Raw genomic sequence first — 16,584 nt, 5'->3', positions numbered from 1 at the left:
GTGTGTGTGTGTGTGTGTGTGTGTAGTGTGTGTGTGTAGTGTGTGTGTAACCTGGGCATTGAGCTCAGGCAAGTGCTTTTACCCAGAGACATACTGAAATTTTTCTCTACCCCCTTTTTTTAATTTTTAAATTTGGGACAAAGTCTCACTGGCTGGCCTGGAACTTTTTTTTTTTTTTTTTAAGGTTTGTTTATTTATTTTATGTACACTGTAGCTGTACAGGTGGTTGTGAACCTTCCTGTGGTTGTTGGGAATTGAATTTTACAGAGGTCCCTGCTCTCTCCTACACAAAGATTTATTTATTATTATAAATAAGTACACTATTGCTATCTTCAGACACACCAGAAGAGGGCGTCATATCTCATTACGGGTGGTTGTGAGCCACCATGTGGTTGCTAGGATTTGAACTCAGGAACTTTGTTAGAGCAGTCAGTGGCTCTTACCCACTGAGCCATCTTGTCAGCCCAGGCCTTGAACTTACTATGTGGACCAGGCTGGCCTCAAACTCAGAGATCTGCCTGACTCTGATTCCTAAGTGCTGGGATTAAACACACACCCAACCAACCATATCTATAACTCCTTTTTAAAAAAAAAAAAAAATGTGACTGGACAGTTGGCTGTGTGACTGATGTACTTGCTGGTCTTCAGGAGGACCCAAGTTCAACTCCTAGCACAGCCAGGCAGCTCATAACAGCCTGGAGTTCCAGCACCAGGGTTTCTGATGCCTCCAGCCTTCACGGTATACCCATACACAGATATAGACACCCACACATAAATAAAAATAAATCATAACATTATCTTACTAGTGTGTGTGTGATGTAAGCACACCACAGAGTTCAAGGAGATGAGGATTACCTGCAGATGGCTCTCTCTTCCACTTTTTATTTCTTTGAGTCAGGGTCTCCCTGTGTAACCCATCTCGCTCCGGAACTCGAGATGTAGATCAGACAGCTGTCCGATTGACAAGTGCTGGGGGTAAAAGTGTGCCACCATGCCTGGCTCTCCTACTTTGCCGTGAGGTCCTAGGATCAAACGTTATTGGTCCCAGGTCATCAGACTTGTGGAACTTATCCCTTTCACCTGCTGGCCTAGCTCACTGACCTACTTTCTCTTTTTCTTCCCCAGTGTTGGGAACCAAATCCAGATCTATGCGCACTGGGCAAGCACTCCACACCTGAGCTGTCTCCAGCTACTCAACCCGCACAGCTGCTGTTTGCTGGGTACTTCATATACACAACTGGGGTAAGACCAAACACTCCAGGGCAGACGCGGGGCAAGGTTCACCTGAGAGCCGCGGTGAGCTTAAGACTTAACAAACTTGTTAAGTTTTTTGAGACAAGTGCTGCGTGGGGCAAAGGTGCTTTTCTTGAGGCAAAACAACACCTGAGGCATAGGCAACTGCTGGTGCCAAGCAGGGAATCAGGAAGGCATGACAAAGCATTATTCAGGAGGCGATGAAACCGAGAGCAGCGATCCAGAGATAAGGAGCAGGTTTGAGGAGCAAATGGTAAGTGCGCCCTCTGGTGGCTGCTGCGAGATCCCTCCTCCTCTAGCCAGTCACCGCAGGTGGGCTGGTTAATACAGGCGTTTTGCCTGCTAGGCACATACATCTACCACTCCCAGACAGGCGGCTCGTTTCAGACGAACACTTGCTAGGCACCTGCTGTGTTGACCACCCCTCCTAGAAACTGGATAGTCTTTGAATCATTAATTATACCAACCTGTACTTTACAAAGAATCAAGCTGATAACATGTCTATTTCGAGCCTCAGTGTGGGTAAATGGCTGTCAGAATAGAGGGTTGGTTAAGTGAGAAAAATCCCATGCCCCGTGAAATGAGACAAAAGGAACAAACTCCACCCCTTCGTGTACTCAGCCCTCGATGGGTAACTGCCATTAACCAAGGTCACTGAGGGAACATGACATGCTAGAGACGGAGATGACTCACATGCCACCTGTGACTCCAGGAGCACACAACCTGCAGAGAGATGGATACACAAACAAAAGAAAGGATGCTATGTGCTCAGGGTCCTGTTGGCAAACCCAGGGTGTGGAGCAGGGTGTGCCAGCCACCTGGGCCAGCTAAGGTTCAGAGCTTAGCTGAGTGATGAGAAAAGATGTGGTTCAACACAGCACAGCAGGTACACAAACAGGCGCTACAGACAGACAGAGGGCTATCCTGATGGATGGGAAGGTAGAGATATGCACAGCCGGCAGGCTTGCTTAACCTGGGGCCTTTGGGCCACCCTACCAGGGTTCAGATCCAGTCCTACCATGAGCCTTAGAACTGAGGAACTTCAGTTTTGCTGTCAACCTCCTGGCCTATGAATGCCCCTAACAGCACAAGGCAGTGTGTTGAGCAAACAACGTGTCGTGTAGAGAATTTGAGCAGCCCCGACAGTATTAAATGTGTACAGACCTGCAGTGTTTGGCACACAGAAGATCTGTGCCATCTCTTCAAGTGTTCTCTTTTGGCATCTCTAAGTGGCTTGAGCCCTGGAGAGGGGTGACTGGAGTGGTATGCCTCAGCTAATGGCCACTAGGGAGGCGCTTGGAGCCTCAGTCACAGGCTCTCAGATGGGCAGGGATGGCCTATGTCCGGTGACAGGGCAGTGACTGCTAGGGTCCAAGCCCCCAACCACGGCTGAACCTCACCCTACCTGCGTAGGTGTGGTGTTGGCAACAAGAGAAGCCCCGCACAGAGAGGCCAACACCCCCATAGCTCTCCTCCACTCTGGTGGTCAAAGGTGACACTTTTCTCCACCTGAGGAGCCAGGGCAGTTTCAGGAGAGACAGGGAAAACCTGCCGGACAGGGTGGCCAAAGGCTGAACCGGTTGGACAGGAGTTCAGTCTCCCCCCCTCAGCTGCAACCCCACAAAACAGTGCTGAAGAGATAGCTCAGTGGTACAGCACCTGCCTAGCACACAGGCAGGTTTCATGTCAGCACTGGAAACTAAGAGGATGGGGGGGGGGGAAGCTCAACAAAACACAATGCTTTATTTTTTAATTTAATGTAGTTTATGGTTCGGTGTAGAGCGCTCAGGGTGACCACACACACTCTACCACTGAACTATGACCCTGGGGCCCCAAAAGCAATTATTTACAGCACAAACTACGAAGACACATCCTTCAGTGTGTGCAGAGACATCCTTCAGCCTGTGCAGAGTGGAGGGACAGATGTGGAAGGCAGTGTGTGGCTTCTGGCCTCTGATACCATTCAAGGTCCTGGCATCATCGGATGGGGATGGGCAGCTTTGAACGAGACACAAAAGACCAACTTCCTCTGGCTCTTGGATAAGCAGGTCCTTCTATGTACACAGTCCCCCTGGCTCTAGGCCGCTCTGCTCCTCCCAGACTCTCGGGCCTTCTCCAGAACTGCCCTGCCTGCAGCTGAGACTCCTCCGAGAGGTGATCTGTCTTCTGAGACAGAGTACGGATGCCCAGGAAAGAGGTAGGAAGAATCTGGTCCCCGAGTTTTTCCAGGTTCTAGCTTCTGCCTTGGCAAGCAGGGCCTGGTAAGACTGGCGTGAGTCCCAGGCTCAGAGAGGCTGGGTTGTGTGATTATAGACCAGGTGCTCCGTGTCCTCCGTGGTGGAAACTGTGGAGCTGGCTGGTGTGGGAGGCGGGTGGTGCAGGGGACTGTGGAATTCCTTTCTTTGGTTCTTGAAGAAACAGTAGGCCAGGATGGTTAAGACCACGATGATGCAGATGACCAGAAATACAGCAACGGCTACCTCCGCGGAGCCTGGGGGAAGAAGGGCAGAGCGAGGTGTTACTAAGGTTTGCCTGGTCTGACACCCACCACCCTCACTCTGTGGAATGGACAAAGACCGGGACGTCATGTGTAGAAGCAGATGAACACTATCTCAGACCTTCAGAATAGCTGCTGCCAGAAGCCCAGAGGGGGCTCTGACATCTGACAACTGGCAAGCGATTCACTGTTCCTCTCCTGTACCCATGTCAGGCCTCACTACTCAGTGGTGCACTCTGGGTAGCTGCAGGATGCTCTCAGCATGGCTGGGCATTCACAAGCAATCACATGCTGCCGGTTCCCGAGCTGACACCTACATATCCACGCTGGTGATAGGACAGACTAGACTTACCTACAGTGGGAATGGAGCTTTCCCTCCGAAGACCAAACACATCCTTCTCTGCAAAGTGACACAGAGAAACCAGTCGGCACTAGGTAAGTCCTTAGACTCACCTGTTCCAGTGCCGCAGGCCCCTGCCACCCTCTCCATGGCCATCAAGTCACTTATAGAGGAGGGACCAGCCCAGGCCTGGCCAAATCTTCCCCTTCACCCCGATACTGCCACTCTGCTCACTGGAGATGCCACGACAGGACTCAAGACACTGCTGTTCCTCCTCAAAGTTGTTCTTGTTCCCATAGCAACCACCATAGGTGAAGCGGGCACAGCGTTCACTGAATGGGTTGTAATACCATCGTGGGATGTTCTCCTTGCAAAACCCAGTGTCTGGCAGCTCTGCACAGTACCCTGTAGTAAGGGAGCATGCAAAGGGGCGAGTGAGCCCAAGAAGCCACCCTGCTGCCACCCATCAGGCCCCTCGGGATGATAGCTAAACACCCCCTAAGCCAGGCTAAGGGCAGCTGTGACTTCACTAAAGGCAAGACAGACAAAGGGATAGCAATCTTCGGCTCCAAGAGAACTACTACTTAGACTCTATTTTAAAGATACGCTTGGCTACATTATTTGTTTACTTGTGTGCATGAGCACAGGGAGGTCAGAGGACAAGCTGGAGTCGCTTTTCATCAGGATGAATTCCAAGGGTCACACTCAGGGCGTCAGGCTTGGTAGCGAGTGCCTAAGTGCCTTCATCCCTGTTGGCCTCAAAGTTTCCTTTTCAGTGTAACTTTTCTGTGTCAAGGTCCCTGATTCCCACCACCCAGTAATCTGAACTTTTAACCAAAGGTGTGGGCTTTAGGGAGAAAGAGTACCCAGCTTAAGCAGGGGTCTCAACACCTGTGAGTGACCTTTCACCTGAAACCACTGGGAAGCAGATGCGTACATTACGCTCCATTAACAGTAGCAAAATTAGCTATGAAGTAGCAATGGAAATAATTTTATGGTTGGAGGGCCCCACAACAGGAGGAACTGTATTAGAGGGTTGTAGCAGTATGAAGGTTCAAAACACTGAGCTGAAGTTGTTGGGTTTTTTGGGGGGTTGGTTTGAGGTAGATTTTCTTTTCTATTAGTTATTTTATTTATTTACAGTTCAAATGTTGCCCCCCTTCCCAGTTTTCCTCAAGGTAGACATTCTTTGTGTGTGTAGCCCTAACTGTCCTGGCACTCAGAGATCTGCCTGCCTCTGCCTGGGATTAAAGGCATGCACCACCATGCTTAGCCAGTTTTTCCTTTAATAGAGAAGCTTTGTGTCCCAGGCTAACTCTAAACTCTATTTAGCAGAAGCTGACCTTGAACTTCTGATCTTCCTGGCATAACAGGCTATTATCTTCATTTTCATACATGTTACATTTGCATATTGGGTAGGTTTGTTTTTCTCTCATCCCCCAGTGGTGGTGGGATACAAGCACAGTTCCCTGCAATGCTAGGTGGGTGGCTTTCAGTGTGTCAAGTCGTAGTGGTTTTCCATGTATGACAGCACTGTGAAATTTCCTGAACACATATCATTTAGTGATATGTTTGACGAGCCTGCAGTAATGGAAATAATCAGACGGTGACTAGTGGTGTCTGGGAGATGAGCTAAGGGAGCTCAGGGGTCCCTGCCTGTGTGTCTACAGCCTGTACACACAGCGAACCCCCGGGACACTGCCGGTTGGGTGGAGTGGGGACAGCAGTGCCAGAACCTGTTGTGACACAGAGGAACAGGGAGGCTAACCTTTGTCACTGAGGAAATGGATATTCTGAAGCTCATCAAAGCCGCTGGTGTCTGCAGAGATGAGAGGTCAGAGGCTAGGGCCAACCGTGGGGATCCCAGAGGCATAAAGGAGAGCTGTCAGGATCGCCACCTGCCCCTGCCCCATCTCCTGTCCCCAGCTCACATTTTTCACAGGCGGCCTCGTCGGAGCCATCAGGGCAGTCTGGCGTGTCATCACACTCCAGGAAGCCATCGATACAGCAGCCATTGCTACAGCGGAACTGGGTGGCATGGCAGCTGCCAGAGCACACTGGAGGGGGGCATGTGAAGCTCAGGCACAGAGTACCTACCAAGGGACCAGCACCTGCCTGGGCCTCCCATGGGCTCACTGCTCACCAACCCTAGCTCCTCCCATCTGTAAACGGGCAGACCCTGACAGGAAGCTGCTGAGTTAGGAGGGTTGTGTTTGTATACCACTGGGGTGGCGGGAGCTGAGCAAAAGCAGGGTTGGCAGGGGTATGGTCATCACATGGGCTGAAGACCAAGACACGGGGGAGAAAGGAGGAAAGAAAAGAAGTAAAACTCACCTGGGTGGTGCCTTTTCGGTGAGATTCCTGGGGGGAGGAGAAACACAGGAATAATAGGGGGTGTGGCCAGACTCTAACAATGCTGAGAGGATGGGGGGACCTAGACCAGAGAACCTACCCGCCCTGGGCCAAGCCACCTGGGCTCTCAAGCTGCCCTTCACAGACCCACCTTGCACATCCTTGCAGGCTAGCATGCACTCTTCCTCGCGAAGGTAGTTGTTCTTGTTGCCCAGGCAACCTCCAAAAGTGAAACTTTTGCAGATCTGTTCCTTGGGGTCGTAGTACCAGCGTGGGAAGGAGCCCCGGCAGCGGCCCACCTTGTAGGACGCGAGGCAATAATCTAGATGGAGGAGAACTTGTCAATTAGGACTAGAGGGTTATCGGTGGGGGGAGGGGGCTCCAGGCACCTCATGTCCACCCCCCTGTCACCTTCTGTCTGCTTGGCAGTTAGCACAGTGATAGTCAAGTTGGCTGTTTCCTCTGGCTGGTCTGAGTCAGTTCTTGTCAGTTGGAACAGGTAGGTTCCCTCCTTAAGTCCCCACAGCTCCACTTCTTCTGGACGTTTTCTCTATATACAACACTGGCCATGAAGCCTGGCCAATTCCTGATGTTCTCTGACAACCCCAGGTCCCCCCAGCCATGCCCGCTCCCCCCAGGAGAGCCCACAGACTGGATATCAGATGAATCCTGCTCTCTAGCCAACAGCCCCTGAGGGAGTCCTAAGAGGCTGTGGGAAAGTCAGGGTCCAGCCCGGCGTCTCACCTCTACTCTGACATCACCGTCACCTTGCAGTAGATGCCAGTCTGTGTTGTCTGCCTCTTTCAGAACCAGGGGTTTCTGCAGCTGGACCTTCAAGTCTATGCCCATCCAGATTCGAGGGATCCGGGAACCTGAGAGAAATGGAAGTAAAATTAACTGTCGGTGGGTAGACCAGGGTCCTCTTGGCAAATGAGACGGATGGTAGCCAACCTAGGACTCAGTAGCCTGCACGGGCACAAAGAGGGCTCTCAATAAAGCCAGAACCTTGCTCTTTATGCAGTTACATTATGACTAGTAGATTGTCTGAAGCAAGCAACTGAATACTATGTGCTAGATTATCTAATCTCATTTAGGAGAAAAACCTGCGTGTGCGTGTACACTGGGTGGGGGGACAAGTCTGCTCTTATTTCCTACGATAAGCAGGTACTTCTGCCGACTACTTAAAAAAGTTAAAATAACGATTTCTTTTAAAGCCAATCAAAAAAGCATGTGATAAAAAAAAGTCATTTTTCCTCTGGGGCTTCAAGTGTAGCTCTGTTGGTGGACTGCTTGTTCAGCATTGACATACAGCTGGATAGATTCCCTAGTGCTAAATAAAACAGTGGTGGTATATGCCTGTGAGTCCAACATTCAGAAGGTAGAGGCGGGAGAGTAGAAAGTCTGAACTCAGCCTAGGATGTGTAAAACTACATTTTGACAAACACACAGCAAACAGGTGCTTATGGGTGGATGGTCCTGAGAGAGGGCTTAGTGGTTAAGAACATTGGCTCTTGCCTGGTGGTGGTGGCGCACGCTTTTAATCCCAGCACTTGGGAGGCAGAGGCAGGCGGATTTCTGAGTTCGAGGCCAGCCTGGTCTACAAAGTGAGTTCCAGGACAGCCAGGGCTACACAGAGAAACCCTGTCTTGAAAAAAACAAAAAAAGGGCTGGTGAGATGGCTCATGGTGGCTCTTATCATACACAGTGGCTCAGAACCATTCATAACCCCAGTTGCAGGTTTTCTGATGCCCTCTTCTGGCCTCATAAATAGTACCAGGCACATAAATAGTACCAAATAGTACACTAGACATACAATGATGAGAGATATACTCATACACAACAACAACAACAACAACAACAACAGCAAAGTCATCATCACCCCTCAGTAGCCTAGACCATGCTGAGAATCTGGACAGAGGCCTTCAAGAGCTGAGTGGCCTTGGTGCTCCAGGGGGAGGGACCAGGGGACAGGGTGCCTTGGCCATCAACAACAGGGAATTTCCATGAGCCACACCCTTCCTGGCCCAGACAGCTTGAGGCTTCCTTCACCTGAGAGCTAGAGGTCCTGTCAGAGAGATAAGCACAGAGATGGATTCCTGCTAAAAGTGGGTTGGATGGCCCCCATCCTTGCACCCACAGAACTTCTAGAACTCATGAATACGACTTTATTTGGAAAGAGTCTTTGCATAAGTGATGACTTAAAGGACTTCTAGGACATTACCTGGGATATCTGACACTGTAGAAACTGAAATGGCAAAGTGCTGAGCTACTGACTCCCGTGAGCAAGGCCCTCAATCTCGCTCATTCGCCAGGGTTAGGGTTAGGATACTGCAGAGCAGAGACTGGGGAGCAGGGAGCAGGAGGCAGGGAGCAGAGCAGGGAGAATGCTCTATATCACTAAAGCATTTCCTTGCAATCTTAAGGACTTGAGTTCAATTCCCAGAACCCATATAATAAAGCCTGATGTCATGCACTTACAATCCCAGTGCTGGCTGGGGAGGCAGAGACAGGGGGATATCTGGGGCCCACTGGCTGGCCAGCCTAGCCTACTTGCTGAGTTCCAGACCAATAAGAAATCCATTCTCAGACAAAAACAACAAGATGGTGGCACCCGAGGAATGATACCCGAGATTGTCCTCTGATCTCTACACACATCCATACACAAATGTGTGCATCCACATGCACATTTCGTGTACAAGTGTCTGGGTCCACACACACACCAAAAAGCAAGAAACAGAAACCTGGCTCTGGTGGCACACATTTACAATCCTCACACTCGAGAGTCTGGAGAGATAAGAGGATTAGGAATTGGGCTGGTGAGATGGCTCAGCGGGTAAGAGCACCCGACTGCTCTTTCGAAGGTCCTGAGTTCAAATTCCAGCAACCACATGGTGGCTCATGACTATCTGTAATGAGATCTGACGCCCTCTTCTGGGGTATCTGAAGACAGCTACAGTGTACTTACATATAATAAATAAATAAAGCTTAAAAAAAAAAAAAAAAAAAGAGGATTAGGAATTAAGACCAGTTTTTCTATACAGAGGTCCATGTCAGCTTTCACTACACAGCAAGATCCTATGTCAGAACCAAACCAAACCACCGAAGGGAAGCCACAGCCTGCCCATGTGCATAAGCCCACACGCATGCATAGGACACAACTGTTTTTTACTTCAATCAGGGTCTCACTGTGTGTCCCCGGCTGGCTTAGAATCTACTGTGGAGATTGCCCTTGAGTTCACAGAAATAGACCTACCGCTTCTCTTTCCCATGTGCTAGAAAGAATCAAAAAAACCAGACACTATCATGAGGTGACACGAGGCAGAAGGCAGCAGAGAGGACTTCAGAGGAGAGGGAAGCTCTCAACAGAAGGGAAGACAGGCTGGTTTGGGTTTGGGTTTGGGTTTGGACTTGATTATGGGGAACAGGGGTGCTTGTAAACTGTGCTGGACAGTTGGCTCAGTAAGGTGTCTGCCATAGACACAGGAGGTTCTGAGTTCAAATCCTCAGCACTCCTGTGAGAAGAGGCTTGGTGACTTTTCCACACGTGTAATCCCGGCACTAGAGGCAGAGACAATATGATCTCCGGAGCTCAATGGCCACAGAATCAGTGAGCTGCAGTCTTTCAAAGAGACCCTGCCTCAAAAAATGAAGCAGAACCAGGTGTCTTTAATGCCGGCACTCCAGAGGCAGAGGCAGACAGGGGGATCTCTGTGAGTTGGAGGCCAGTTTGAGCTACGTCTTGAGATCCTGTCTCAAAAACCAAACGAAACAACAAATAATTTTTTACTTATTAACATAAACAAAGGAATAATTAAGGGAAGTGCTTGATATCCACCTCTGCCTCTACATGCAGGTACACATGTGTACCTAATTACACATATGCACACATACATGCCACACATGCACACACTAAAGTGAAAAGGATAATTAGGGATCTGCAGAGCTGCTTCTGTGACCATCAGGAGGCCAGACAAACCTCAAGGTTTTCTGAACACTACATCAGAGCGCTCGGATGCACTAGGAGCGGCAGTCAGACATTAAACAGTGATACAGGAAGAGCCCAGACAGTGGCTGGGAGTGGAGTTATGCGAGCCTGGCTACCCGAGTCCTTGAATTCTGTGATGCACATGAAGTCCAGGAGTCCTATAGGAGTGACCTCAGGTACCCTTGCCTTGGGCATCAACATTTAAACATCTGACTGGAAGAGTTTCTATAAAGAGGGCTGGCAGGTGGACAGGGCAAGAAGTTCATCCAGAAGGGATGTAACAGGAGAGGTCTAAGTCACAGGGCAACCACCGGAAGTAAGGAAAGATTAGAGAACCATCTGTGGGCAGACCCTTCCAGCTTCTCATGAAAGGTTCTGGGAATGGGGAAGGAAGACCCAGGGCTAAGCAGAAGAGAAACCAGACTAAGAAAGAAGCTTTCAGTGGCTGGAGAGATGGCTCAGCGGGTAAGAGCAACGACTGCCCTTCTGAAGGTCGTGAGTTCAAATCCCAGCAACCACATGGTGGCTCACAACGATCCGTAATGAGATCTGATGACCTCTTCTGCTGTGTCTGAAGACAGCTACAGTATACTTAGATATAATAATAAATAAATCTTGAAAGAAAGAAAGAAAGAAAGAAAGAAGCATTCAGAAAAGCTGAATCTGACCCACATTCCGCACACCCTGGTTCAGAAGGATAAGAGTGTGGGTGTTCCAGAAAGACCAGGGCTGCAGGCCTGGTGGCGCACGCCTTTAATCCCAGCACTTAGGAGGCAGAGGCAGGCGGTTTTCTGAGTTCGAAACCAGCCTGGTCTACAGAGTGAGTTCCAGGACAGTCAGGACTACACAGAGAAACCCTGTCTCGAAAAAACAAAAACAGCAACAACAACAACAAAAACAAAACAAAACAGAGAGACCAGGGCTACAGACGTGGGGATGTACTACCTAATAAAGCTGCTCATTTGGGGGATGCAGTGAGCGTGTGCTGGACACTGCAGCAGGCTACATCACATATTAGCACCGGTGGGCAGAATGCAGGCTAACCATTCGTCCTATCTTTCAATGGATAAAAAGCAGGAAAAAGAAGATCACCTTTTGTGAGTTGTAAAGATTAGGTAAACGGTGTAGTTCCATGGCAGAGTGCTCTGGAATGCACAGGGCCCAGGCCTGATCCCCAGCAGTTGGAGGGATAGGTGTCTGTAGGTTGGAAAAAGCCCTGCCCCTACATATAAGTCACCTACGGCTGCTTTTCCATCTCCACATATACTACGTGGTGTATGGCACAGAAAGCCTAAAATATTTACCATTGAGACCACTCAGCTTCATAACCACCCTGCTATACCTGCACTCTTACTAGATGAGAAAAATCGACACATGAGAGGCATGGCTTCTTTCTATCCAACATAGCTGTTAGGAACTGAGGAACTGAACTGTAGTGCCATGATTCAGTGTTTACGTGTTAGAAGTGAGATTTGAACCCAGGGCTGTCTATCTCCACTGCTCACACTCTATCTAAAATGCGACTTTTGAGCTAGTAAGATGTCTCAGCAGGGGGAAGGTATCTGCCAGCAAGCCTGACCTGAGCTTCATACCCAGGGAACACAGTGAAAGAGAACAGATTGCCGTACGTTACCCTCTAACCTCAGTGAGTAGAAAGCACACCTCGACAAAGAACCATATAAATAATGTAAAACCAAAACCAAACAAACCAACACACCAAAAAACCCCAGCATTCCTTAGAGGAAAAGGTGCGTTTTCACTCAAGTGAGAAAGTGGGTAGAGAGAAGGGAATCTATCAAAAAGACAGTTTTTTTTTCTCTCTCTGACTCAGACAGGGTCCCACTATGTAATCTGGCCTGAAACTTACTGTACAGTCCAGGCTGTCAGACCCCAGTGCCTCAGCCTCCCCGGTGAGAGATCACGGATACGAGCGATCACGGATACAAGCGATCACGTCAGGATGAGGGAAAGTATTTAAAATCATCTCCTTCCTAAACCTTGCCTTCAGGTTTATTATTATTACCGTACATCTGTTTGTCTAGTATGTATATGCTGTGTATATGTTGTGGGCATGGGCATGACAAGGCATGCGTGTGGAGGTCAATGTACAGCAGTCAGTTTCCTCCGTCTACCAAGTGGGCTCTGGACATCAAACTCAAATTGCCAGGCTTGGTGGCAAGCACCTTTAGCCACTCGGCCATCTTGCCAGCCTGGTTTCGCTGTTTTTCAAAGAGCATCACAGCATTCAATTAAAAGATGTGCTGACATACACCGATGTTGTTTCCAATCCTTCATTATTATAAATGATGCTTCTGGTGAGGTATCGAGGAAGTGTTTACATTAAGCCTACAGGCAGAACTGTATCAAGGGTGGCTCCACAGCGGGTTATGTGAAGGGTGAGAGTGCTCAGAGAGCAAAAGAGATAAGAACAGCAATGGGGGCTGAGTCACAGAGATGAGAAGACTTTGTGATGGTGATGGATGGGAGAGACAAAGAGACAAGGTTTCACAGGGACGGGGAGAAGGCAGGGTCGAATGGGCCTGGTATCACAGGTCTGTAACTCCAAGTACTGGAAAGACAGGGGCAGAAGGACCTAAGTTCAAGAACTATGTAGGCTTCAGAGCTAGTCAAATGGTGGCCTAGTGGGACCCCATCTCAAAGTTTTGCAAAAAAGGGCCAGGGATGTGACTCGGTGGTGGGAGCCTTGCTTGACTGGTGAGGTTTGAGGTCGGACTCAGGGTAAAATCAAGAAAGAAAAAAAGGGGGGGGGGGTGTCAAAGAGAAAGCAGGGAACATGAAGGACACAAAAAGGGAGGGAAGCAAGAAGCCAAAAGAGGGACAGACTGTGGTTATCTGGAAACAGGGCTGCCAGGGGTTGGGCTGTATTTACCAGAACCTGTTTTTATTATGCAAAAACTGCCAGCAGTGGGGGGGGGGGGGAGCAGATGGGCAGGCTGCATCCTCCCACCCCCAGCCCCACTAAGGGAAAGTGGCAGGCAAGCATCAGCCTCTGAATGAGCAGTCCCACCCCAACCCCCACCCCCACCCGCATCTGCTCTCACCAAGCCCCAAGACCAAGGGGCAAATGCCCTACCCTACCTACCACTCCCTTCTTCCTACCCTCAGAGAGCAAAGGGCTGGAATGGCAATAAAACTAGGCCTCAGGACATATCCAGGGAACTGCAGACTCCACCTCCCAAGCCACCAGGCTAGGGTGAGGGGGACACAGATACAAAGGAAAGAAGGACAAGTGACTGGGCTGGAATCTTCTTGCCTGGCCTAGCCACAAGCAGGGAAAAGGGACCCGAGCCACCCACTCTGGGAAGGTTTCGTTCAACCAACACAGGAATCAACCAACAGCTTAGGTTTCTTGACACATCCCCTCTAGGGTACTTGGGTGACAGTGGAGCCACCGACAGGAAGCTTCTGGACCTCCTACAGTATCCCGATTCAGCCCACAATGGCTGGGAGTGCACACAACACCTGAGCCCTACCCGGCTCCTCAAATGTTCCAGGAAATCCCCATTCTAGCCTATCTCACGCCAGATGGACCATTTCCGGGGGTTTCTGAAAGAGGAAGGCTGGCCCTAGGGCTAAGCGGCCCAGATCCAGAGAGCTAGGTTCTGGCCAGGGACAGGACTCCTGTAAGGTTCTGTCAGAGTAGAGAAGGCACCACAACCAATGGGAGTCATCACCACCTACTCCAATGCTGCTTCCTGGTGGAACAGGCTCCAACTCTAACCAAGTGAGACACCGTGGACCAACCTACCTCACAGATAGCATCCCCCACTTTCCAGAATCCCCACCTGGGGTCTCCCCAGAGATCAAGGAGAGCTGCTGGAAGGTTAGAGGGAAGAGCAGACCCTTAGTCTAGCTTAGGCAAGAGGAAGAAGCCTGGAGAGAAAGGGTCTGTTGCACTGGCCCTATCTGGTCCTGCTCCCTGCACTCCACACTCTGGTTCTGTTCGCTGCTGGGTTACCACCCATTTGAGGGCTAGGGTTCTACTGCGGAGGTGGTCCTATGTGAAAGAGCAAGACTTCTGGAGTAGGGCCCTGACATGAGGCCTAGGCTTACCCTTTAGGGATGTTGTCCTGGGTAAACACTTTTTTCCCCCTTTTCTTTCTTTTTACTTGTTTGTTCTTTGAAACAGGGTTTCTCTGTGTAGCCCTGGCTGTCCCGGAACTCACTCTGTAGACCAGGCTGGCCTTGGACTCTGAGATCTGCCTGCCTCTGCCTCTCAAAGGCTGGGATTAAAGATGTGCACCACTATACCAGCAAATAATTTAGCACAGGAGGCTCAGTTTCCTACTACTCTAGAAAGCAGATACAAGGAGCACAGTCTTCCAGAGAGTGGGGACAGACGGGAACGCCCAGTGAGTAAAATGTTAAGAGAGCCAGCATCAGTTATAACTGTAACCCACTCCTCTCCCAAATCCCCGCCTGGCAACACCAACAGTAGGAGGTGCAGCCCTGTTCACAGGCCACTGCCCAGTCAGGCCAAAGGCTTGTTCCCCACTTTGCCTCCATCATCGAGAATAAACAAGGTAAACAGACAGCCAGGCCTGCCATATCCTAAGCAGGCCCAGCCCTGCTTGGCTCACGTGGACAGGCACACACACCTGCTGGGCCAGCTGACATCCCTCACCTACCAGGTACACATACCAGCAGGCTGACTCACCTCAGTGGCCCTCCTCACCCCTCACCAGAGAGTGTCTAGGAGACTGGACACACAGCACAGTCCCTTTCCCTCAGGAAAACCTTTGCCTGAGTTTGTCCCGTATTGTCTGGGGGCCTGGCTATATCATTGGTTCCCACCTCCAAAAGGCCAATCTATTCCCAGGGCAGAGACACTAACCTGTCCCTTTTGCAGCCACTGGGGGAGACTCATTTTGTCAAGGCCTCAAAACAGCCCAGGACAACGCTTGGCCAGGGTGCCTTTCTAGTAGTCACTTGGGCGCATTAACGTTCCCTGACTCAGCCTATCAGGGACAGAGGTAGCGAAACCTAGAAAGTCACTTCACTCGTCTCATAGACACAGCCTGGGCTAGGCCTTCAACCCATCTATAACCAAGTCTGAACATCCCGACTTCAGGAGCCAGAACCTGAGCCCTGAGAAGCTGTCCTCCCCAATCTCCTATCCCCTTTGTTTACCAAATACTGCCTACTTCAAAGGGAGTCGACCGAAGGGCTCTCCTCCCTAACTCCTTTTTGTTGCTGTCTTCGCCAAGCCTCCATAACCTGCCTAGCCCTTCAGGCTAGCAACCTTCCTCACCTCCAAAACCTCGAGTCCGCAGCTCGCGGTAGGAGCGGTATAGCTCCTGGGTAAGATAGTTGATGAAGCCCTCCTTCGGAGCGAACTTGCACACGAAGTTCTGCTCGTACAGGCAGTTCATGAGGAAGCAGGCAGAGATGGCGTCCTCGCCGCCGTCTGGCTGCAGCTCCACCAGCGCCAGGTTACAGTCTTGAGTGGTGCAGCAGGCGCGCACGCAATCCCAGCCGCGGCGCACCGTCGGGGAACCCAGGAAAGTGGCCCCGTTGCTGACGGAGGCTTCGGTGTCCAGCACAAAGGACGGCACCCCGCTGGTAAAGCGGCTCAAGCAGGCGGCTCCCCCGGGAAGCTCTGCGGGTGCGGACGGCAGCTCGGTCTCGGTGGCCTGGAGGCCAAGCGCGCAAAGGAGCCATACGCCGACCGCCGAGATGCTGGCCCGCGCCAGGCGGCGGCCCGCCATCGTGCTCCCAGGGGCCGTCGCCCTCCTCCCCGAGGCGGGGGTCACCTTCACAGTGCCGGCCTCCGGGTTCCGAGGGTGCTTGTGACCTGAGAGGGGAGGAGACAGAGGAGACACACCTGATCAGCTCGGGTAGGGGCGCGGGGCACTGGGAACGAGGAGGCGCACGCAGGCCGATCCGCCCACGCACACTCGGACCGGACCGCCGACGTCGGGCAGAGAGAGAGCACCGCTCGGGAGCTCGCGTACCCCAACACAGAGCGAACGTCCGCCAAACATACTCGGAGCCCGCTGGGCGTCCGCCTACCGTCCGCCCCAGCTACCTGCGCAGGTGAACGGGGTGGGACCGCCGACGATCCCGCCCGGCTTCCGCCCGGCTCTAGCTGCGCGGAAGATTGGCTGTCTCCTCCCCACCTTTCTAGTTTCTGGT

General features: G+C 51.0%; 1 protein-coding gene across 2 annotated transcripts; it reads right to left on the bottom strand.

The window, feature by feature from the left end:
* Positions 1–2,995: 2,995 nt before the first annotated feature.
* Spint1 (serine peptidase inhibitor, Kunitz type 1) lies at positions 2,996–16,584 on the bottom strand. Of its 2 annotated transcripts, none has more exons than XM_021194372.1 (11): positions 16,478–16,584; positions 15,701–16,243; positions 7,188–7,315; positions 6,855–6,993; positions 6,595–6,765; positions 6,426–6,452; positions 6,023–6,148; positions 5,860–5,910; positions 4,326–4,496; positions 4,104–4,151; positions 2,996–3,745 (listed from the first exon to the last, which is right to left on the bottom strand). In XM_021194372.1, the coding sequence occupies exons 2-11, from the start codon at positions 16,155–16,157 to the stop codon at positions 3,540–3,542; spliced, it is 1,524 nt and encodes a 507-aa protein (XP_021050031.1). In that variant the 5' UTR covers positions 16,158–16,243; positions 16,478–16,584; the 3' UTR covers positions 2,996–3,539. The 2 variants fall into 2 exon arrangements, with proteins under 2 accessions (XP_021050031.1, XP_029392360.1); XM_029536500.1 differs by having other exon boundaries at positions 16,404–16,536.

The sequence above is a fragment of the Mus pahari genome, chromosome 3 (genome assembly GCF_900095145.1).
Source record: "Mus pahari chromosome 3, PAHARI_EIJ_v1.1, whole genome shotgun sequence".
Taxonomy (NCBI): Eukaryota; Metazoa; Chordata; class Mammalia; order Rodentia; family Muridae; genus Mus; species Mus pahari.
This window is presented reverse-complemented; position numbering and strand designations above follow the sequence as displayed.